Genomic DNA, 23,341 nt, shown 5'->3' with positions numbered 1-23,341 from the left:
GTTGCATATGGTTATATAACTAGTATGTATTAGAAGCAAAACTTGAATAAATCAAGGTTTTATCACAGTAAAAATCTTCAGGGTCAGTTTATTAGCAAAGCTATTAATTGCTAGTAAATGGGTCCTGAGACTCCTCAGTAGCCAAGGACACTGGAGAGTTCACATAGCTCTTTTATGGACAATAAAGAGAAACTGAGGTAAATTACAAAATCTTAGTAACATGAGTGTTTATTGATTTCTTATTGGTTGACACAGAGGATGCGAACTGCAAATTATATCGGCTTTCCATAAGTGAATTTACCGTACTTTAGATGCCTTGAGTAAAGACAAGAATAGGGAAATTGTGGTTCCTGGAATGGGCAACTAGAATCCAGACATTCCTTTTCTCTAATTGGCTAGGCATTATATAAGTTTATTGATTAATAGGTCATTGACCACATCAATATCTTAGTTTAACATCATGTGAAGTTTGTAAGTTTCTGAGAATCAAAATGAGGAACAGGACTTAACTCACAATAGAAAGAAATCTTACCAAATTGTGGGCTTAGGAGGATGGGAAATTAAACTAACAATTTACTAATATGATCTAGTTGGATTACATACAATCATAGCAGGCCTTATTAAGAAATTAGTCTTGGGACAGCTAGGTGGCTCAATGAATAGAGCCAGACCTGGAGATGGGAGGTTCTGGGTTCAAATGTAGCTTCAGATACTTCCTAGTTGTGTGACCCTAGGCAAGACACCCAGCTCTTACCACTTTTTGCCTTGGAATTGATAGTTGTTATCAATACTAAGAAAGAAAGTAAGGGTTAAAATATCAGTCCGATGCCATTGATTTAAGTATAATTTCAGAAATGTATTTCTCAAGTTTTCCAAACTATCAAAGAATATCATAAAACAGAAAGTAAAGAATTTTGACTAGATAAAATTAAAAAGCTTTTGCATAAACAGTATCAATGTAGCTGGGGTAAGAAGAGAAATGTCAGTTGGGAGAAAAATGCTTTGCATCAAATACATATGATTAAATACTGATAGCCAAGATGTATAGAAAATTGGAACAATAAGTTCTATTCTCCAATAGATAAGTTGTAAAAGGATATACATAGTTTTCAGAAGAAGAAATAAAAATGGTTGTCAACCAGATGAAAAAATCCTCCAAATCACCAATAATAACAGAAGGGCTCACTAAAATACATTTAAGATTTTACCTCCTAGCCATCAGAGTGGAATATTCAATATTGGAATGTGGGAACTCAGATACATTAATATTTCTATTGGTAGAGGTATAAATTGATGCAAACACCTGAAAGCATTTTAGAATTAAGGCACCAAACTGCTCATGTCCTTTGACCTAATGATTCCACTCCTGGACTTATATTCCATAGAAGTCAATGCAAAAAAAGTGCTATATATTAAAAAATATTCCTAGCCAACCCTTTTTGTGGCAGCAAAAAAGGGAACAAAGCAGGTACCCATTGATTTGAGAAGTGACTGAACAACTTGTGGAGAGGAATGTAATGCTGCAGGTTATTGAAAAAAATGACAGATATGAAGAATTCAGAGAAACACAGAAATATATGTATGAATTGACACAGCAAAGAAATCAAAATTTTTTATATATTTTATGGTAAAAGTGATGTAAAAAAAAACATTAAAAAGCTTCTGAATTGATTGCAATGAAAATAGTTCCAGAGAAGAGAGGATAAAGTATACTTTTTCTCCTCTCCCTAAAGTTTGGGGCCTACACCTTAGAATTTTGCCTATGCTGTTTGGCTCAGTTGCATTGTTAGGTAGTTTTGCTTGCTCATTTTTTGTTGTTATATGGAAGGATTCATTTCACTATATATTGGAAAATGATCATTATCTAACAACATAAAGCAGACAATTCTGATAAATAAAATTAAACAGTTTTTGAACAAATAAAACCAATGCGGTGAAAAGGAGAAGTAACAATGAAATATGTTTTCCAACATATCAATTATTATAAGCTATTAATGTAAGACTTTGGGGATACCTTCTATATACAGTACTAATTCAAATTGATAAGACTTAATATTCCACAGTAGATAAATAGTCAAAGGATAAGAACAAGCAGTATTCAGAGGTAGAAACTCAAGCTGAAGATATGTTCCAAGTCACTAATAATGATTTGTGATAATTATAATTTACATAATAATTATAAATAATAACTTACAATAACAATTGGTGAAATGCAAGTTAATGAATCTGTGAAGTTTTACGTCATGCTAATAAGATTTGCAAAGATGGCAAAAGAGGAAAATGATCAATGTTAGGCTCCTGGGAAAACAGATGTGCTAATGTTCTTTTAGTGAAACTATTAATTAGTACATCCATTCTATAAAGCAATTTGGAATTATATCCCAAAGTCTCTAAACTTTGACCCACTACTAGGCATATAACCCAGAGACCATGAAGAGGAAAAGGACCTCTATATTAAAAGATACAGCATCTCCTTTCATAGCAGCAAAAGATTGAATTGTAGGTAGGTACTTGCCCGATGAACAATGACTAAACAAATTATAATATTTGAATGTAATGCAGTATTGTGCCATGTGAAATGATGAAATAAATAATTTTAGAAGAAACTTGGAAGACTTATGAATTGATTCAGAATGAAGTGAGCAGAACTAGGAGGAGAATTTATACAATGACCACAATACAAAGACAACTTTGAAATTCTTTAGAAGTCTGATCAAGGTAATGACAAATCAGGATTTCAGAGAACAGAAGTTGAAGCCGACTTGCTGTCCTTCCTGCCAGAGAGGGATTGGTCTTAAAGAATTAGACAGATCCTTTTGGACATAGCCAGTGAGGGAGTTTGTTTTGTTTGGTCATGCATATTATGTAGGCCTTTAATACAAATTATCATTATCTAATGGTAGGGGGCTTAATAGGGGAGGGGGAGTTATTAAATACCTACTATGTAAGGAACTGTGCTGCATCTTATCCTATAGTTTACCATTAAGTGAATACAATGCTAGGCACCTTCTAGACACTCAGTATATGCAGATTGTTTGCTTTTTGACTATTTGGAGTAGGTGCTTTTGAGTGTGATTGACACCTGTTACTCTCTTATGTTCAGTCTTTTAAATTGTTTTATTAATTTAAAACATGATGATTTTTATAAAAATGTCTTTATTCTGTATTTAATCCCTTAAAAAAACCAAACAAAACCTTCCTTCTGTTTTAGAATCAATACTGTGGGATTAAGTGGCTTCTCTAGTGTTACACAGCTAGAAATTGTCTAGGCCTACCTCTGTCTGCTAAGTCACCTAATTTCCCCTGTAATTAGTCCTTTTATATATTTTATATAACTGTCTATTACAAGCTTCTTTGTCTAAATTAAGTTCAGAAATCCGTGGATTTGAAGTTCAATTTTTGATTCTGATACCGATTTAAGGTTTAAAAGTTCAGTTTGCCTATAAGTCACTTTGATTAGAAGAAATTTATTATCTTTTATACCCTTAATCAGGCCTGTTGGAATCTCAGGACATTATCTCTTGCTCCACTTAAGGGGCATCTGTTATCTTACTAACAAACCTTGTATTCCAATGCATAATTAAAAGAGATTTGTTATTCTACTAACAAGTCTTAACAAAATGCAGGTGGATGCCAAGAAGTCTCTTATTTCTGTTTCACTAATGAGCAGATGGAGTATCAACCATTCCTTGACAACAGGATAGGAGGGGTTGTTGCTATCCTCAAATATCTAGCCAATCATAGTGTTTTTACTGCCTCTGATACTTAAGATTTTGTAACAAATCATATTGTTTTCCATCTGCGATGTTTGCTGTTCTTTGTTCTCTTTTACTTCTCAAAACTATATAAAGGTTAGTAAGCCCTACTTTGTGGTTTTTGGTCATTGAGAGAACCTGTTGCCCCAGTTTATTGGTTATTGCTAGTTGAACAAATTGATTATGCTTTGTCTCAGTTTAATTTTCAAATGGAATGCTTTTATTTTTACATCAACAGTCATTTCTGATTATACCTCTCCCTTCCGTGCCCCATTCAGTCTTCCCTTGTAACAAGGTTGGGAAAAACCAGGTGAACAAAACTTTTTGACAGTTTATGCAGCATTCCACACCCATATTCTCTCTCTTCTCCCCTGATGTGAGGAAGGTACATCACTTCTCAGGGCCAAGTTTGGTCATTATAATTACACAATGTGTTTGGTATTGTTTTGTCATTCTAATCTTTTTTGTTGTTTTAAACATTTACCTTCCATCTTAGAATCAATACTGTGTAGTGATTCCAAGGAAGAACAGAAAGGGCTAGGCAATGGGGGTTAAGTGACTCACTCAGGGTCACACAACTAGGAAGTGTCTTATACCAGATTTGAACATTGGCCCTCCTGTCTCTAGGCCTGACTCTCAATCCACTGAGCCACCCAGCTGCTCTACCCCCACCCCCCTTTCTTTTAATTTATACTGTTGTCATCTTGCTCATTGTTTTCTTGCCTCTATTTATTTCAGCAAGTCTAAGTGTATTTTTCACATTTGTAATTTCTTATGCCTGATAATATTCCATTACATCCCTGTGTGACCATTTGTTTAGCTTTTCCCTATTGACTATGCATCCACTTTTTCTTCCTCCAGATCTTTGCCACTTTAATAAGTTCCCATGCATACTCTTGATTCCATCCTCTGGTCTACAGGAAAAAGGAGCCCATCCACTGAGTAGAGATCAGTGCTGTGGAACAGGCACCATGGCTGCCTCGGCCCCTTTGAGAACCTTGGAAGAGGAGGTGACGTGCTCCATCTGCCTCGACTACCTGAGGGACCCAGTGACCATCGACTGTGGTCATGTCTTCTGCCGAGGTTGTGTCATAGACATCCGAGCCCCCCCTGGGGGCCGCCCATCATGCCCACTCTGCAAGAAGTCCTTTAAGAAGGATAACATCCGGCCAGTTTGGCAGCTGGCCAGCCTTGTGCAAAATATTGAGAGACTCAACGTGGAAAAGGGGAAAGAAGCAAAGGAGAAGCGGCCTGAACCTACAACCATGATGCAGTGTGAACGGCACAAGGAGAAACTGCACTATTACTGCGAGGATGATGGGCGTTTTCTGTGTGTGATGTGCCGTGAGTCCAGGGAGCACAAATACCACACAGCCATCCTCATTGAGAAGGCTGCCCAGCCCCACCGGGTAAGACTTTGGGTTTCTGGGCCAGAAGGATGGTCTCAAACCTCTCTATCTTTCCCCATGAGAATTGGTGCCAGTCAGACCTGGGGCCCCCTGCCATCAAGCATTCAAGCGTTCACACAGTCTAAAGTGGTAATGATTTTATAGTCCAATCTAACCCTGCTCTAGGTCTCAAATTAGATTCCAATTGACCTTTATTTGCTTATTTTTTTCCACAGGAAAAAATCCTGAGTCACCTGGGCACCCTAAGGAGAGACAAAGAAAGGGTTCAGAGCTTTCAGATGAAGGGGGAAACTGAAATTCAGCACCTGCTGGTAAGTGAAACTTTCAAGCCAGACATCTAGGCACATTCACAATGTTTCTGTTAAAAGACTCCTAAACATTTCAGAATCATAAACACTTAAGAATAAACATTACAGGGGGCAGCTGATTGAGAGCCAGACCTAGAGGTGGGAGGTCTTAGGTTCAAATCTGGACTCAAACACTTCCTGGCTGTGTGACCCTGGATGAGTCCCTTAACACCCATTGCTTAACCCTTATCATTCTTCTGCCTTGGAACCAATACACAGTATTTATTCTAAGGTGGAAGGTAAGGGTTAAAAAAAATAATTAAACATGACAATAAATAGGTAATAAATATTTCAGGAGAAAAGGAAGGGAAAGATGAATTTGGCTTGTGAATTCAATCAGTCAGCTTGCATTTATTAAGTGCCTACAATGTGCCAAGTAGAGTGCTAAGGACTGGGGCTACAGTGAAGGGGAAAAGACAATTTCTGCTATCAGGGAGCTCATGGTCAGTCCAACAGAGAAGACATTGTAAATACAGCTATGTACAAATAAGATTGAACGACTAGATTGAAGATAATCAACAGAGGGAAGGTACTAACATGAAGGGGATTTGGGAATAGTTTCTGGCAGAAAGTGGGACTTTGTGATAGGTGAAAGATGAAATGACTGAGAAAACAAAAGTTTGATCTTTGAGCCTATTGATTTATTAAGCAATGTGTGGCAGTTGCTGAATAAACTAGAACCTCAGCTTAGGGCTGGAACTCAAATACAAGGGGAGACAGACTTTTACACATTAAAAACAATCAAATATAGTCAATTAATTAAGAGGAAACAATATTATTACAACTAGGTACCTGTAATTGTACAGACAATACAACTACATAATCAAGATTGGGTTCTTTCCAAGTTGAAATAGGGAGAGTTAACAGGTACTGTAAGATTTAATTAATATCCAATAACTCCAAGTATTATATTTTATAAGATTTATTAAATCTTGAAGTAGGAAAAAATACAAGAACAAAAGTAAAAGCCTGAATAAAGACATGTGAGAAAAATCCTCTTGCCTGGGACTTACCCCACCTCCTCAAACTGAGATCAGGGGAGAAGAGAGCCAGAAGATGGAGCTACACAAAACTTATATCCTCCCTAAGTTAGCACATAATATGAGAGGGAACATGGGAAACTGAGATTTAGAGTTCTGTGGAGCAAATCCTAATTACACAATCCCCTCCCCCCCCCCGTGATTCCATTGGAAAATGAGCATGTAGAAATCTCTCAGATTTACATGCCTAGTTTCCCCAATGAATCAATACACTTTACCAACTTATATCTCTAAAGATCTCTAAGGAGTGGTACATACAATATTGCCGTTTCTAAAGGGAAATTATAATAATTTGGGGATAAGAGGTAAATAAGAGAGAAAGAGAACAAAACCAAAGCCAATTAGGGGGCATTCCCCTTTGGCATAAGAGTTTACATTTAAAATAAATGCATTGAAACCCCCACAGTTCAATTTCACTACATTCTAAAGTTTATTCTGGATGTTTTGGTTCAGTGTGTGGTTTCTGCAGGCTTCTTGATGGCACCTTCTCCAAACAGTTCACTATCTTGATTCAGGGGGGTAGCAAGTTTCTTATCTTAAAATTATTCTCAAACAATAACAATTTTTCTAAATCTAGAATTTCATGACAATAATACAATTTCCACTGAGGAGGATGTTGACCAATAAACAGATCACTCTGGGACACAAGGCAGAGTTATTAGGTATATGAATCAATTGTCAAAAAAAAACTCAAATAAAAGAGAAAAAGTAACTTCTAGATGAAACATAAAATATCAAAGTCTCATGTATAAAAATTCTAAGAAAGGAAAAATAAACCTATAACATGTCCTTGAATCAGGGCCCTATTAAAATGATTTATGTTCCACAAGCCTGTAGCAATTATGCACTTACCCAGTCAGCAGCCAGGACTACAGGAAATTGCTGCACTATGAAAAACAGAAAGGAGACTGAATTTGAATCAGAAGGGAAATATTCTGTGGTCTGATTTTACCTTTGCTCTCAGGGATAGGGGAGCCAAAATGGCAGCCAAATTAAGGTACTTGGTAGAAGTCTGGATTTGGCATGAGGGAATCCTGCATCTGACTTTGCAAATAGCTGCTTCCTTGAATCCCCAAATAAGTTCAAGTCCCCTCTCGGTGCAGAATCTCATCAATCCCACTGGAATCAGTCGGTCTCCTTGACCTTGGGCTTCTAGGCACTGGGCAAGTTAACTTTGTGCTTCCTTGGCACTGTGTAGTGGCTGTTTTGTGATCCCTTCTCCTGGAGTCAGACACAATCATTAATCAAAGTCCCATAGTATTTAACAATCAATGTCAGGTTTCCAAAGTCTAAAGCTTTTGGGTTTGCATTGACATTAGGGCTAATGAACATTTTAAACTTACTTTCGCAAGCTGACCTACGGACTGCAAAGCTGAGGGTTCCTCCTGACTGGGTATGGCAACTTAGGTGAAATAATGATGAATGGGAGACAGCTTTCATATTCAACCTGCAGCACAGGGTTTCACAGAGAAACTGCTCCACCTTGGCTAAGACTTAGCTTTATTTTATACCCTCATGATCACACATCTTCTTGGTACCCAATTTCATTCTTAGCATAAATGTTTTCATAGAACCTAACAACAGAAGTGAAGCCCAAGGAGATAGTCAAGAAAACATTGTTGCTAAGTGCAGGGTCAGAGGGTAGAATCAATATGACACAGATTTGCCAGAAGTTTTTATGCCTAGAAAAGAGAGTTCTAAATGGGTATATAAGAATCCTTAGGTTTAATTTTGTAAATGGGATCTCCTGGTAATATTCTGAGGGTACAAAGTGGGACATCTATATTAACTCTGCAAGCATGTTGCTCTCATCTATTTTCCCCAGGGCTAAGTAAGAATAATAATCATAGCAATTCCAATAATGAGGGGATGTTAATAAGGAAAGTCACTTGGGGGTGGGTTTCAGTAGGTGTTTCCATCCTTTCTTGGGGCTGCTTTGCAGTCCTTGGTTTTCATGTGTGACCACGTCAAACAGTGTGGTCTTTGATGGCTCCCAGCAACTTACCTTAGTGTAAAATCAAAAAACCATTAATACTAGTAACATGCTTCAAGTACAAAAAAATGAGAGAAAAAGAAAACTCATACTGTATTGCACATAGGAGGGAAAAAAAATTAAAAATATATAGTTCACGGTGAAAAAGTGTCAGCCAAGTAGAGGCAGACTACAAAGGTTTCTCATCCAAAAAAATGAGATCTATTTCCTCTTTTCTTGGCCATGATTCACAGTGTGAGTGCACATAATTTTCATCAAGTAACAACTTTTTAAAACAGTAGTACAGCAGCTAATGCACATTCAAAGAACTACCAAAATCCCCCAGATCATAATAGCCTATTGAAATACCTAATTGAAATAACTAATTTGACACTTGTAGGTTCAAGGGTGGTATTATAGGGCTAGTAATCTGGTTTGGGAAGGGTATACCAGCCCAGGGCAGGCAGAGCCAGACTCTGAGCTAATAAACACAGACACTGTATAATAATAGGACAGTTTGGTTTAATAACTAAGGGAAAGGTTAAAAGAGCTTGGGATATCTAAACTAAAGAACATTAAATAAGCCTCCTCCAAAACAAGCTGATAACTTCATAAAGATGGTGTCTGCACTGCCAGTTAGCTCACTACCTAAAAGTCCCATTTCCTACAATAAACTACACATCTCTAACCCAAATTTCCCCCCTTGGATGGTGATGGAGGTAGTAGGGCTAGAAGGTAAGCAGGACCAGGGCTCAAAGGGATAGTCTCACTGACAGATGGCTTTTGTTGTCTCAAGCAGCTCTGTAGGAATATCTCAGTCAGTCCACAGGATACAGGGGTACAGGTTGGATCAGAAGGAAAACCATAGGAGAGAGAATATCTAGCTCACTAGGTCCACACTAGAAAACTAGACAGAAACTCAACCTCCTGCCTGCTCAACTGTCTCTTAGCAGAACCAACAGCCCTGTCACTTCTCTAGAGTTCTGGAACCTTCTTGCTTCTGCCTTTGCAGGATCTCCTGCTCCTGCTCATTTCCCTATAACACTATTTAATGACAATAGCAAGCAAACCTGCTATCATTAGGATTCACATGAGTCTCTATAGCCACTGAAGCTCATGTATACTTGTCACAAGTTCTCTAGATCTAGTCAATCCTTCAACTTTGGCTGAGATATTTTTAATAAAGTCTATTACTGCCATCATTCAAAAAATTGGCAGGAGAGCCCAGAAAAACCCCTGTACTGCTGATGAAAATCTTTTGGGTCTAAAATGTCAACAAGAATCTAGATCATTCTGGTGGAAGATTAGAGTAAGCTGAAGAGTTACAATTATAAAACCCATCTAGGGGTTTCAGAGGCCCCTTGGGAAAACCTTCCCACCTCCCAGATGAGATAGTAATCAATCACAGGGTAACCAAGCCTCTTGGGAAACCTCCCTCCTCTGGTATGAGACTATAACAGCCATAAAAGGCATGTCTCTATGTCCCATCCATTGCCATTGCAGTGTGGAGGCAAGGAATACAAAAGTGAAAATCACTTTTGATGTCTTATCCATTACATTTTTATAAATGATGAGGTGGGAAATACAATTGTGCTTTTGCACTTTACTTTAACTACTAATTGTTACAAACAACTCAAATGTAGGCAAATGATCAGTCAGAGGTAGTGGTGCTACTAGATATCTGAAAATCACTTCTGAAGACCCCTTAAAATCAATTGAGAGATTTAGCTCATTAAATTCTCCAAAGGTTGTATACAGGTTGTAATCAGTTTGAGGGAGTCCATCCATCATCATCTATGTGACAATTAACAAAGGCAAAAAAGGAACAAAAGGTTGTTAAGGCAACATATGACCTCAATGGATCTGGTGACAAACCCAGAATCCGTAAGAACCTATGGTTTTGCCATGGAAAAGGGTTTGTCCAAAATGTTTATGGACTTTTATAATGGTATTTTCTCCAGTGCAGTCATAGGGGGTATACAAATAAAGACAATGTAACAGAATATATAGCTAAATGGCCAAAACACAGTAGGTGAAAATGACATGGTGTATCCGAATAGTATAGGTTGGATTAATATGTGAATTTAAAAAACAGAATTAAATCTTAAAACAAACAATCAGCAAATACAGTATATGTGACAGGATATAGGCATCCAGTGTCAATAGAAGGTTGTACATGTGAGCAATCAGTCCATGAGTCCTTTTCTCCAATTCCAATAGATACGTTACAGAGACTTCTTCACTATTTGGAGGGTAACAAACTGAAACAGGTAACATCCATAAGGCAGTGGAGTCTGAAAAGGCTAAAAATTCATCTCCAAACTCTTTAAGGTTCCTTCCCCTCCTGAGTATCATCATCCATTTAGCTTCCTTTGGTCACACTGCTGGGGTTCCTCATACCCGCACTGAGCATAGTATGGACGAACCCCATATTGGATGTGTTGCAGAGGCTAAGCATGCTTAGATAGTAAGGGGAATGACTCTCCCTTCTGAATCTTGAGATTACTCAAAGCTAACAGCAAGGACAAGTGCACCGAGGAAAGGTAGCAAGAAAGGACATCCTAAAACTTTGGTAAGGCTCTCTGGAAAAGGACGCTATTTGAGATAAACAGGAAACTGGGCCATGCTTGCAATTCTACTTCCTGTCTGTAGGTAGTGCTAGCCTAGTATGTACTGGCTAGGAGTAAAGTTAAGAGATTTGGAAGAGTATTCTTCCTTCCCCCTCCCCCCAGGGGTAAAAACCAGTGGCCATGTTCTCACCTCAGTTCTCACCCCTACAACCAGGAGCATGGAAGCTCCCCCTGGGATAGCCAAGCTAGAGTTGGGATTGATAGTGTGTAAGGGGCTGCTCCATACTGTGTTCCCCTGCTGAAAAGTGGCTAGTGCCGATTTGAGACGTGTGTGTGTGTGTGTGTGTGTGTGTGTGTGTGTGTGTGTGAGATTTATACATTACTAGCCATGCAGAAAGTGGCTTGCAAGGACCCCCAGCCAGTGTCTGGTCAAGTGTGGGAGGCGGCAGCAGCAGCAGCAGTGATGGGTGGGAGAGGAGGAGCAGTGAGGGCAGCAGACGCTTTTAAAACTAATCTGTCTTTTCATCTATTAAAAAAATTGCTCTACCAACTTAGAGAGGAGTAAGGGTTCTAAACTCCAGACTTCTGGTTGCCACAATATAAGATTTAAATTAATATCCAATAACTCCCAAGTATTATATTTCATAAGATTTATTAATATTCACTTGAAGTAAGAAAAATATTAGAACAAAAGTAAGAACATGAGAAAAGACATGTGAGAAAAATTCTCCTCCCTTGGACTCACCCCACTTCTACAAACCCATGATCAGGGGAGAAGAGGGCCAGACGGCAAAGCTACACAAAACTTATATCCTCCCTAAGTTAGTATGTAATGTGAGAGGGAACATAGGAAGCTGGGATTTAGAGTTCTGGAGAGCAAATCCTAATTATACAGTAGAGTTCCTTGAATTAATAAAAAGAGGTGTCCCTCTCCCCCCAAGTATCTGTAAACAATCAAAGGAACATGGAAACAATAAAATGATTTATCTGAATGAGGTCAGTTTTCAGATAAGACACATGAATTGTTTGAGACGTAAAATTGTGAGAAAACTGCATCAAATGAAAAAAACTTGCATACATTTTTGGATCTAACTGTATTTCTGGTCCCTTGGTTAAGGGGTCTCTAAGCAGCAGGTAGAGGTAGTCCAGCTTCCTAAGCATGCAGGGTTAGGTTCAAATAATGTAATAATGTAATAAGATTTTTTTCCAGTTCTCACAATTGAATAAAGGATTTTCACAGGTCACAAATTGGACTAGACCCATAGTTGACTAGAAAGGGAACTGAGCTAGCCCCAGAATTGAGTCACAAGATGGGGTCAGTGTGGATTACTCACTTCCCACAATTAACCCCTTGCTGCCCTAATCCCTTCAGTTCCCTCAATTTTAGACCTGAAGGAACATGCTGAAGCCAGGAGGTAGAAAAAGAGGAGGGAAAAGAATTCTAAGCATAGGAATTCAGTTAAATAGCCCATAAATGATGAAGGGAGGAATGCAAAGGAGAGAGGTGAGCAAACTTCAATGGGATGAATCAAGACAAACTGCTTAGAAAAGTGGTTGACATGGACTGATTTAAAAAGAGGCATCATTGAGACCATCCTCAGTGGCAGCCAGTGTGTAGTGGCTGTGAGTGGTTTGGGGAGGGTAGTGAACCCCCAATTTTAATGAAAGAGCATTGGGCTTAGGAGTTAGGTAACTGACTGGTTCTAGTCTTGACTCTTCCACTAATCAACTGTATTACTTGCCTTCAGGCAAGCTCTAAACTTCAGTTTCCTCATCTGTAAAATCAGATGGTTGGACTTGGTGACCATAAGAGATCACTTCTATGTTCCTGTGATCTCTAGGAAGACATATTTATATTAGTCTTGTGTCTATGTTTGTACTTTGTCCATTGTAGACCAAACTCCAGATGGAGAGGCAGAATATTGTCTCTGAGTTTGCTCAGGGCCATCAGTTTCTGAGAGACCGAGAACAACACCTGCTGGAGCGACTTGAGGGAATAGAACGGGAGATCATCGAGGGGAGAGAGAAGTACAACCTCAGGACTTCTGGGGAGGTCACTAGGCTCGGGGCTGTGATCTCAGAACTGGAGGGGAAGGCCCAGCAGCCTGCCGCAGAACTCATGCAGGTGAGAGACTCCTTACAGAAAAGGAAGCTTGACTGGGAGTCAAGAGATCTAGATTCAAGTCCTTACTTAAACATTTTTCTGGGCCTTTGTTTCCTCATATATAAAATAAGGATAATAATTCCTCACCCTGACCATCATAGGGTTGTTATAGTATATATATAGGAGCAAATTAGATAAGGCATATACACATTATTGTATACAAATATAAGGTATAAGGTAGTATAATTATTATCACTGACAAGCCTGAGTCATAACTTATTCTGCCTGGGCTTTTCTTTTGGATATGACCTTTGGAAAAACTTTTAAAGTTTTTTTGGACCTTAGTTTCCCTCATTTGTAAGATGGGCTTTATTTGCCTCTAAGGGATATTATATCAACTATAAATTAGTGGCTGTAGTAGTCAGTCACTACTGTCAAAACTTGCTCCTTCTTATTAATAGTAATAGAGTACACTTGTGTTTATTATTATACCAAAATTGCCATTTGTGATCGGTGGGAAACTAGGTCTTACCCATAGCCAACAAGTCTGTTTTCAGCTCTTTATCTAAAATATCATACTAAATATTAAATAGATAAATATTAGATATGAAGTAAAATATTAACTAAAATATTGAAGACATTTCTTTTCTATGTTCTTTGTTTTAGGAGTTCATGGGCTATTATTCATGGAATATTTCCCATGAATTTAAACAGTTTGCTTGGAGTAGATATGTGTATGTGTCTATTATGAAAACTTACCATCATAACTATTTGTTCACAAGGTAAAGGTTTGCCAAAAAATTGTCAAAACCTCAGTTTGAGAGTCATAATGCATAATATTTTAGAAAATAATAAATAATTAGTCTAAAAAAAGAAGCAAACGTTGTTGTAGAAATGAAGGGGCAGTTAGTTATTCTTCCCAACACTGCATAACAGGTGGCTCCCCTGCTGCTCTAGGCCATTGTTTTTACTTGTTAGGGGAAGGCAGGCTTCAGAGAATTGAAAGATTGGGTTAGAAGAATGTCAGAGAAGGGACAGAAAGGAGAAACAGAGAAATAGAGGGCTAAGGATATGAGAAAAGGGGAAGAGAGACAAGGATAATTTAGTTAGGAGAAGGAAAGGTTGAAGGAGAACCTGACCATAGTATTCATCTTGAGCAGTCAGAATACAGAGGGTGGGGCTAGGTGGTTGCCAGGCTTCAGATTGTACATTAGAAGGACACTGGCTGAAATAAAAATGGTAGCAAAGAGCTAGAGACAGACTTTTGATGGATGATGAAACTCACTTTACTGATGAAGACTGACACTCTACAATAGGTAGTTTAAAAGCAAGGGTTCTTCCCCATTAGTACCTTAGGGAAGTCTATGGACTTTTACTCAGAATATTTTTAAATGCATAAACTCAAATACATAGTATTACAAAGGAAACCTATTATCCTGAAATATAAGTGTTAAATTAAAAAAAATAAACCAGTGTTCATGGATCCCTTGACTTAGAGGTACCTTACTTAATTCAAGGACTCATGGAGTGTCTTAAACCTGGAAAGGATCTTATTACCTCTTGTCTTGTTATGAGCCAATACCTTTAGCAAGGATCCTGAAATCAGGATGACTCAACATCAAATCTGGCCTCAGACACTAGCTGTGTGATCCTGGGCAAGTCACTAAATCCTCAGTTCCTCATTTATAAAATGAACTAGAGGAGGAAATGGCAAACTTACTGCATTCTCTCTGCCAAGAAAATCCCAAATGCAGTCACAAAAAGTTGGACACAACTGAAATGATTGAACAATTGAAGTTTACTCATGGCCAAGAGAGAATGAAACAAACAAGTCCTTGAATGGATGAAATAGCTGGCAAACTCCAAGGGAGGGAAGTATCTTAGAATGAGAAAACCCTTTCTGGCTAAGATCAACCTCTCACAATCATATCCAAGACCATCTGTTTATGAAATTTGAGGTTGACAGTTTCTAGCTAAGAATATTCCAAGACTTCCTATACAACTCTATTGTCAGTGACTGTTTCATAACTCTTACTCTGACAGGAACGAATGCTGACTGACTCAAGAAATCACCCAATCAGTTGTCCCTATTGCCTGTTTAAATGGTCTTACCTTTAACCATGAGTAAACTTTCTCTTTTATCAGTGAGTTAGCACTCATTGTGTGTCTCCTTCCTTTCTAGGACACCAGAGACTTCCTGATCAGGTAAAAGAACTTATTTTTCATAATATACATTATTCCTTTGTACCTTTATCCTTTTTACTTTTTTGACCCATTTTTATTCACCACAAGCTTTTGAAAATGGTGTGAGGATGGTGCAAGGGAGGCCATTGCTCTTGTGTCCCATGTCTGTGTGGTCTTGTTTGTTTGTTTTTTAAACCCTTACCTTCTGTCTTAGAATCAATACTGTGTACTGGTTCTAAGGCAGAAGAATGGTAGGGCTAGACAGTGGGGGTTAAGTGACTTGACTAGGGTCACACAGCTAGGAAGTGCCTGGAACCAGATTTGAACCTAGGACCTCCCATCTCCAGGCCTGAGTTTCTATCTGCCGAACCACCTAGCTGCCCTCTGTGGTCTTATTCCTGATAGAGTGGAAACAGAAAAGTCTTCTGCCATTAAGAATCCCCCGAGAGCTATCTACCTGAGCCATACAAAACAGAAGTTTGGTATTGCCCTTTCTGCAATAGTTTTGTCATGAAGCCTTTTCTAGCTGCTCCTGATGTGAAAGATGTGTCCCAACCTTTAGGAAAGTTTCCACCAGGAAGGGCGATACCTTGCTTCATGCCATTTTCTTCTTAGATATCCACGGAAGAAGTTCTGGAGTGGGAAAGCCATTGCTCCAGCTATTAGGAAAAGAACTGGAGAATTCTCTGATAAACTTCATTCTTTGCGGAAAGGCCTGAGGGAATTTCAAGGTAAAAGTTGGGGTGGCACTTAGTAGTACCCTTTCCCCCAAATATTTAACTGATTTCTGATTCTCATCATTCTCTGGCCTCATAGTCAAGCTTAGGGTGTTGTCTTGTCCTTCTCTGCTTTCTTTGGGGATCCCTGAGCTATGTCCTTTAAATGCTCGATTACTCTGCTACAGGACCCCCCCCCTCCAACCTTCACTCCTCCTTGCTTTCATGTTACTGGGTCAGATTCTCATCATCACCTCTTTCCTTTTTACCAGGGAAGCTGCTGAGAGTCCTGGAATATAAGACAGGTGAGTGTCCAGGAATGAGAAGCAGAACAATTTTCTCAAATAAGGAAAGCTCTTCTTATGTAATGTTCTCACAACTACTCTCAGTAATCCCTTTCTGTGGCAGAAGTTTTTCCCTTAGAATGTCCTTACATATATTATCAAATGTTATATATGTAAAAGACTTTATGAATGGTAAAGTATTGCATAGACATAAGCCATTATTTACATTTAACCTAAATCCCTGCCTTTGTTTATTTATTTATTTGTTTTTTTAGGGCCCTTACCTTCTGTCTTAGAATCAATACTGTTTTAGTTCCAAGGCAGAGGAGCAGTATGGGCTAGGCAATGGGGGTTAAGTGACTTGCCCAGGGTCACACAGCTAGTAAGTATCTAAGGCCAAATTTGAACCCAGGACCTCCCATCTCTAGGCCTGGCTCTCAATCCACTAAGCCACCTAGCTGCCCCCCAGTCCTTACATTTGCAATGGGGTTCAAGGAATCCCACCTTCTATATACTGACTCCTAAGAGATATAAAGACCATAATTTATTGTCCCCCCACTTTCTTTTCTCCGTGTTTAATTTTTTAGGTTACCTTCTTTTCTCATAAATTTTTGTTTCTTGTCCCTCCCTCTTCCTAATCCTTTTCCCATTTCTGACTTTCATATAATTCTCATGGCATCATTATGTCTGGAAAAGAGAGACAAGTTTGTCCTAAGGCCAAATGCCATCTCTGTCCCTGGGTTCTCATTAAAATGGCCTCAAGTCCTGTGGAACTGATACCCCCAGGCCCCTCTCCTTAGCCCCCCCATACCCACAACTACCGCTTTCCCCCCTTGTCTCCACAGTGAACGTCACCTTGGATCCCCAGACAGCCAGTGGATACCTTATATTATCTGAGGACTGGAAGAGTGTGTCCTTTACCAATATATATCGGAGTCTATACCAACACCCCCAGCAGTTTGATCCTGAGCCTGCAGTTCTGGGTAGTAAGGGTTTCACCTGGGGCAAAGTTTACTGGGAAGTGGTAGTGGAGAGGGAAGGATGGGGGGAAGAGGAAGGAGAGGAAGAAGAAGAAGGAGAAGAGGAAGAAGAAGAAGAAGAGAATGGATATGGGGAAGCAGAGGAGGACTGGGAGACAGATGAGGATGATGATTCTGGCGGAGACGATGATGAAGATGATCTGGAAGATGATGATGTCATTCAGGAGTCTTGTCTGGTGGGTGTTGCCAGAGACACTGTGAGGAAGAAGGGGGAGCTCCGCCTGAGCCCCGAGGATGGAGTATGGGCCCTGCGTCTGTCCTCAGCAGGTGTATGGGTTAACACTAATCCTGAAGCAGAGTTATTCCTCGCCCAGCGACCCAGAAGAGTAGGGATTGCTCTGGATTATGATGGGGGTACAGTGACCTTCACCAATGCGGAATCACAGGAACTTATCTATACATTCTCAGCATCCTTTACGAGGCGTTTAGTTCCCTTCTTTTGGCTCAATTGGCTGGGAACAAGTCTCATTCTGAAACCTTGAGAGAGAGACACACACACACGTACACACACAGATCCTCTCTCTGGCCCCTTGCTTCCCTCAGGGTTCTGATTCCCCTTCATGGGGGCAAATAGTCCTGGAAGGTACATGCTTCATTGAGGGGGAGAGGGTGTCCTCCTGGCCAGGAAATCAGGAGCAGGAGAGAGTAGGGTCTTTGTGCCTACTGCCAGTCCTTATGCCCTTAGTTTCCATGGCCCCCACATAGACTTGTACCAAGACTAGTTCTGTCACTTGAACTGTCCTGTTTATAACATTTCTGATGGTCTCCCTTCCCTGTGTGGTGGTAAATTTCCCCAAGGCTTTAGGTATGAATTCCACTTACTCAATTTCTCTTCCCCCAAAGTCACTCCAATGCCATTGGAGTTCTAGGTCATGTTGATAAAATCCTTGAGTCTTGCAAAATTCATTTCTTTGGTCTCCTGTCCTATGCTTTCTTCCCTGCCCCATAATAATACCTGTCCTCATCCGGTTAGCTGCTTTTCAACCCTCTATCCCAAACTCCACCTCTCCCACTCAGCCTTTCTCTGTGTAGTAAAGAGACAATTTCCTCAAAATATAAATTAAAATATGATATATGGAATAAAATGGAATTCCTATAGGATTTCTTTCAGACTGAGGGGCTTTAGGATTACTGAAGAAGGGAAGGGACTCCACTGATCCCAGGTGCCAGTTGGGATCCATTTCTCTTCATACATATGGATTATATGAAGCCCTTAGGTGAGGTCCTGTCCCAAGTTCATACTCTGTCTTGTCCAGGGCTTTGCAGATGAGTTTCCCCATGGCTGTCAAGGTATTAACCTCAAGTCCTGATGTCCTGATGTGTACATAGACCCATTTGACTCTGGGGAAATTATCAAGATCAATAAATCACCTTTGTGAATCTCTTCTTTTGAATATGTGACTGAGCCCAGAGTCTTATTCCTGTGACTGGGTCTAGCACCCCTCCTCACCTCAAAGGCCAGCGGTCTCGTAGGTGCTCTGTTCTTGTCTGTATATAGAAAACCCCCTGGTCTCTGGTGCTTTTCCAACCCAGACTCTGAGCTCCTTCAATAAGGCCTTAATTTTTTTGTTGTTGTTGCTTGTTCCCTCTCATGCAATTTCAGTCCAGATCCTTCCCTTCAGGGTAAAGATACCAAGGTGCCTCAGAGGTCCACAATCAGATTTCCAGTTCTCTAAAGCTAGAGAAGGGAATAAATGGCAACCTACCTCCTAGGGGATAAAGTCCTGGCTCCTTATCCTAGCATCCATGGTCTTCCACAATTCTTGGCTTATTCAACCCAATACCATGACCCAACAATCCAAAACAAACTGTGCTCCTACCAAATTAAGCATTGTTTCTCCACCTTCCTGACACCAGGATCATTGCTTATTCATACATTTAGTAGTCCCCTAGGCGTGGAATGCCCTTTCCCTTTTGCCCATCAAAGAGCCCACCTCAAGTCCTACCTCTTCCAGGAGGTCTTTTTCAAATGCTCCTGCCCACAGTGACTTTGTCCTGATGTAATTTCTTGTATGTACCATGTGGTGGCACTTCTCAGATAGTACCTTGTATTGCTAATTGGCTGTTTCCTGTGTACATATCCCCACCATCCCACAACTGGACTGTAAGCTATGGAGGGCAAGGGCCATGTTTTGCATATCTCACAGTGATAGATACACTACATTACTACTGCTGAATAAATATTTGTCAAACAAACTGGGTAATGAAAAAGTAATTTTGGTTGGGCTTTGGAATATGTTCTGTATTTGGCAGCATGCACAATAGATATAGTTCAGTGGTTCTCAAAATGTGATCCAAGGATCCCTAGGGACATTCAAGACCCTTTCATGGGATTTATGAGGTCAAAATTATTTTCATAATATTAAATATTGGTTGATATAACTTATATAAACAAAAAGGGCAGGGTGGGGCTGGGGCTTAATAAAATGTTTATATTGGGGGTGCTGAGGCCAAAAAACTTAAGATCCACTGGTATAGTGGATAGAACACTGGGTCAGAAAGACCAGGGATCAAGTTCCATTTCTTAACACTTCCTAGCTGTGTGACTGGGCTTTCATTTTCTATGAAAAAAGGGGTTGAACTTCTAAGTACCCTTCCAGCTTTGATCCTGGGATCAATTTTCCCTCTCTTCCCAACACACCATCTAGACTGGGTGCCAAATTTGGAGCTAACCCGGTGCAACCCTGAAAAAGGGATTTCCTTCTGGATTCCTCAGCTGCAAAATGCAGGGGTTAGAGTAGATTCTCAAGGTCTTTCCTAACTGCAGTCTTTCTGGGATTCTATTCATGTTGACTGGTAATTTACATCCCTAAATTTCGTTTCATCCCTAAATTGCCTTCTCATGATCTGAGGCAAATAACACGCCCTTTCCAGGTCATAGTGTTATATATATTTTGTAGAGATTGGACTACATGATCTCTTAGCTGGAGTTCCAGAAGACTATATAAATCCTTTGGTTTCTCAGTAATGAGAAAAGACAGGAATTGCTTTTTTATTCAAAGAGGAAGAGGGCCAGAATGGTCAGGATGTTTGCTCCCTGGGAAGATTTTTTTTTTTCCCCTGCAAAGGTCTATTCTTAATTTTCTGGCTCATACCTACCAGTAATTTCCCAGGCCTTAGCTTTTCTACCCAATCTGATACAGCATTTCTGCCTGGCAACAACCCAGGTTTCTCATTGGAGGAGGCGACTCAGGCAGAACCAATCCTGGAATGGGAGCCTTCCAAACACCAGCTCCCCAGTCTCCCCTGCTCAGTACCACTGCAGCTTACTGCTGGGAGGAGTTTGCGGTTAACTAAGGGGGGCAACACTTGGAGAAACTGAAATCCGTGAGGCGGCTAAAACGACTTAATTACCGAGTGGCCACATCCCTTATCAGGTAATTTAGGGCCTTAAGCCTCTTCTGGGAAGAAAAGAGGAGGGGGAACACTGCGGGGCAGAGGAGGGATTTTAATCTGCAAACCTGGAGAAATGATTGATTTAGTAAAAGGGGAGGATGGGCATTGCAGGAGCAAGGAAATGTGGGAAAGAATACAGGATATGAATTAGCAATTTTTCTCAAAGTGACTGCCAACTCCTGTTTTGCCACTGTACCAGGAGGAGGGGTGATCCTTGCCCTTTAGGTGGGGAATTAGAAGGTGAATTTGTAGGTTCTGAGAGTGGGCTAGGATGGGAAGGAGAATGCATTGCTACAAATCTTGATTTTGGAAAGGGTTTATGACTGGGTATTGAAAAAGAACATGGCTGCCTCTTAGTCTCATATGGTTTGGTGACACCAGGTATGGATCTTGGGAATGGAATAAACAATGGGAGGGATGGGAGAGTAGCCGAGGCAAAAAGGCTATAATGAGAAAGCAAGGCTAACAATTTGGGAGTGAGGGAATGGTCCTTGAAAGGGCTTCTAGTGCCCTCACTCCACCCCAAGTAAACTAAAGGCTTTCCCTGTCATTTTTATGATCAAATATAAATGCCTATTTATTTCTTAAAGACCTTTACAACCTAGCTCCAATCTTTCATTCTAATGTTTATTTATGTTGTGCCCCTTCCTTCACTCTTTGGCCTAAACAAACTGGCCTTCTTGCTGTTCCTCTCACAAAACTCATTGCCCTTTTTAAAACTACCATGGTACTGGCTGTCTCCTGTGTCTAGAAGGCATTTCTACTTCCCTGATGCATAGGTCCCTTGTTTCTTTCAAAACTCTGCTCAGGTGATACTTTCTCCATGGATCCTTTCTTCAATGCCTCCCCCACACCCATAACCATGTATTTACTTTCTATTTAGTCATTTATATACATGTGATTTCACCTAATTGAATATAAGCCCTTTGAGGGTAAGGACTGTTCTTTTCATCACCTGGGAAGTGCTTGATAAATACTTGTTTAATTTGTTGAGCTAAGGAGTTTGCATTGGGTTCAGAGACCTATAAAGAACTCCTATGAATAGGAGGTGAGGTGATTTAAAAAAAGATGAGAATAATTCAAACAACTGAATAAAAGATCATATACTGCTTTAGTAACATAGCAGGATGTTTAAAAAAAAATAGTCATATTCCATGCCTGAGGAATTGAATAACTGATGTCCAGCCCTAAATCTCTGGGTTGGAAAAAGAGGAGAGAGAAAGAGATTTCTAAAGGGACTTCCTTGAGGAAGTGGCAGGAGCAGCTTGAATCATATTTCTGCTTGAGACACAAGATTAGGATGGTACACAAAGCTAGACTAGGGTACCCATCTCACATAATTACCAAAATAATATTCCCTTCCTGGAAGACTGAAAGAATACAGTCCCCAGCCTAGCATTTAAGATTCTGCACTATTTAACCTTCAACCTACTTTGCCAGACTAATTTCATGCATTTTGTATTCCAGACAAAGTAGTTTGCTATTGGGTTTCCTGATCTCTAACTGTCATCATATTCATATGCATCCTAGCATCCTCTCACCCATGCCTGGAGTACCACCATGCATTCCTTCAGCTCAGGTGCGATGGCACCTTAAGAAATCTTACCTGACCCTTTCACAGTGACTTGCCCCTACAGCATTCCTTCCTCCCCCCACACTGAAAATATGGGCAATGAAAATTGTCTACCTTTCCTTGGATTTCTTAGGTCTCTGTTTGGATCTTGCCTTTGTCATTGTCACTCTCTGCCTTGTCTCATTGTTATTTAAATGTACATATCTTGTAGTGAATAGTATACCAGATTTGGGGTCAAGAAGACCTGGGTTCAGACTCTGATTCAAAAACATCAGCTGGGTCATTGTGGGTAAGTCACTTCTTAACTTCTCTGTGCCTCAGTTTCCTCACCTTTAAAAAGAGGTCCCTTCCACTGTAAATCTATGATCCTATGACCTTTCCTTCCTTCCTTTTGGATTGTAAAGCAGAGATCAGAGACTGTCTTGTTTCAACTTTTGTATTCCCCTTAACAATTAGGCAATGTCTTTTGTTAATAGGTCCCAGTATTTGTTAATGCTTGAAGAAAGAATTCTGCTTCTGCCTATGCCATTTATCTTTTTCTTCTAGGCATTTATTTCCTTCCAGTGATGGAGAGACTAGAGCCTGGGGAAGTGAAACTGCCAAACCACTAGAAAAATTACTGAAGAAAAATGGACTCATAGCTGACTCAGAGTCTGAGTAAGGAGGACAATCCCTTAAGCAGAGAGAATTGGGATTATGAAAGAGATCATTTTATCTGAAAAAGGAGCATTCCAATTAGTTTAGAAGCAGCCAGAAGAGATCCCTCCACCCAGCCCAGGCACATTATTTTGACACACTGCCTTGTACGTAGTGGGTACTTATTCAATGTTTGTTAGTTAGTCAATAAGCATTATTAAGTATCTACTGTGTGCCAGGTCAAATTGCCACCATTCATTGGATCATGAAGAAAGCAAAGGAGTTCCAGGAAAACATCTACCTCTTCATTGACTA

At 39.9% G+C, this 23,341-nt stretch overlaps 1 protein-coding gene and 1 non-coding gene across 6 annotated transcripts in view; both read left to right on the top strand.

Moving 5' to 3' along the window:
- TRIM26 (tripartite motif containing 26) overlaps positions 1 to 19,617 on the top strand; it is a 101,023-nt gene extending 81,406 nt beyond the window's left edge. For 3 of the 5 annotated variants that reach the window (XM_007483474.3, XM_056817816.1, XM_056817817.1), the window contains 7 exons: positions 4,676 to 5,164; positions 5,380 to 5,475; positions 12,988 to 13,218; positions 15,380 to 15,402; positions 15,997 to 16,112; positions 16,370 to 16,402; positions 17,227 to 19,617. In XM_007483474.3, coding sequence (XP_007483536.1) covers positions 4,727 to 5,164; positions 5,380 to 5,475; positions 12,988 to 13,218; positions 15,380 to 15,402; positions 15,997 to 16,112; positions 16,370 to 16,402; positions 17,227 to 17,903 — 1,614 coding nt within the window. In that variant the 5' untranslated portion in view covers positions 4,676 to 4,726 and the 3' untranslated portion in view covers positions 17,904 to 19,617. Of the gene's footprint in view, positions 1 to 4,616; positions 5,165 to 5,379; positions 5,476 to 12,987; positions 13,219 to 15,379; positions 15,403 to 15,996; positions 16,113 to 16,369; positions 16,403 to 17,226 lie in introns of all 5 variants that reach the window. The other 2 variants (XM_056817815.1, XM_016430936.2) reach the window with 1 other exon arrangement.
- A 3,584-nt stretch (positions 19,618 to 23,201) lies between these two features.
- Positions 23,202 to 23,256, top strand: MIR12325 (microRNA mir-12325). The gene has a single exon (NR_162860.1). It is a non-coding gene; the product is annotated as a microRNA mir-12325 (primary transcript).
- Positions 23,257 to 23,341: the final 85 nt, after the last annotated feature.

This window comes from Monodelphis domestica, chromosome 2 (genome assembly GCF_027887165.1).
Source record: "Monodelphis domestica isolate mMonDom1 chromosome 2, mMonDom1.pri, whole genome shotgun sequence".
NCBI lineage: Eukaryota > Metazoa > Chordata > Mammalia > Didelphimorphia > Didelphidae > Monodelphis > Monodelphis domestica.
Note: the sequence above shows the minus strand (reverse complement) of the source record. Positions and strands in the feature narration are given on the sequence as shown.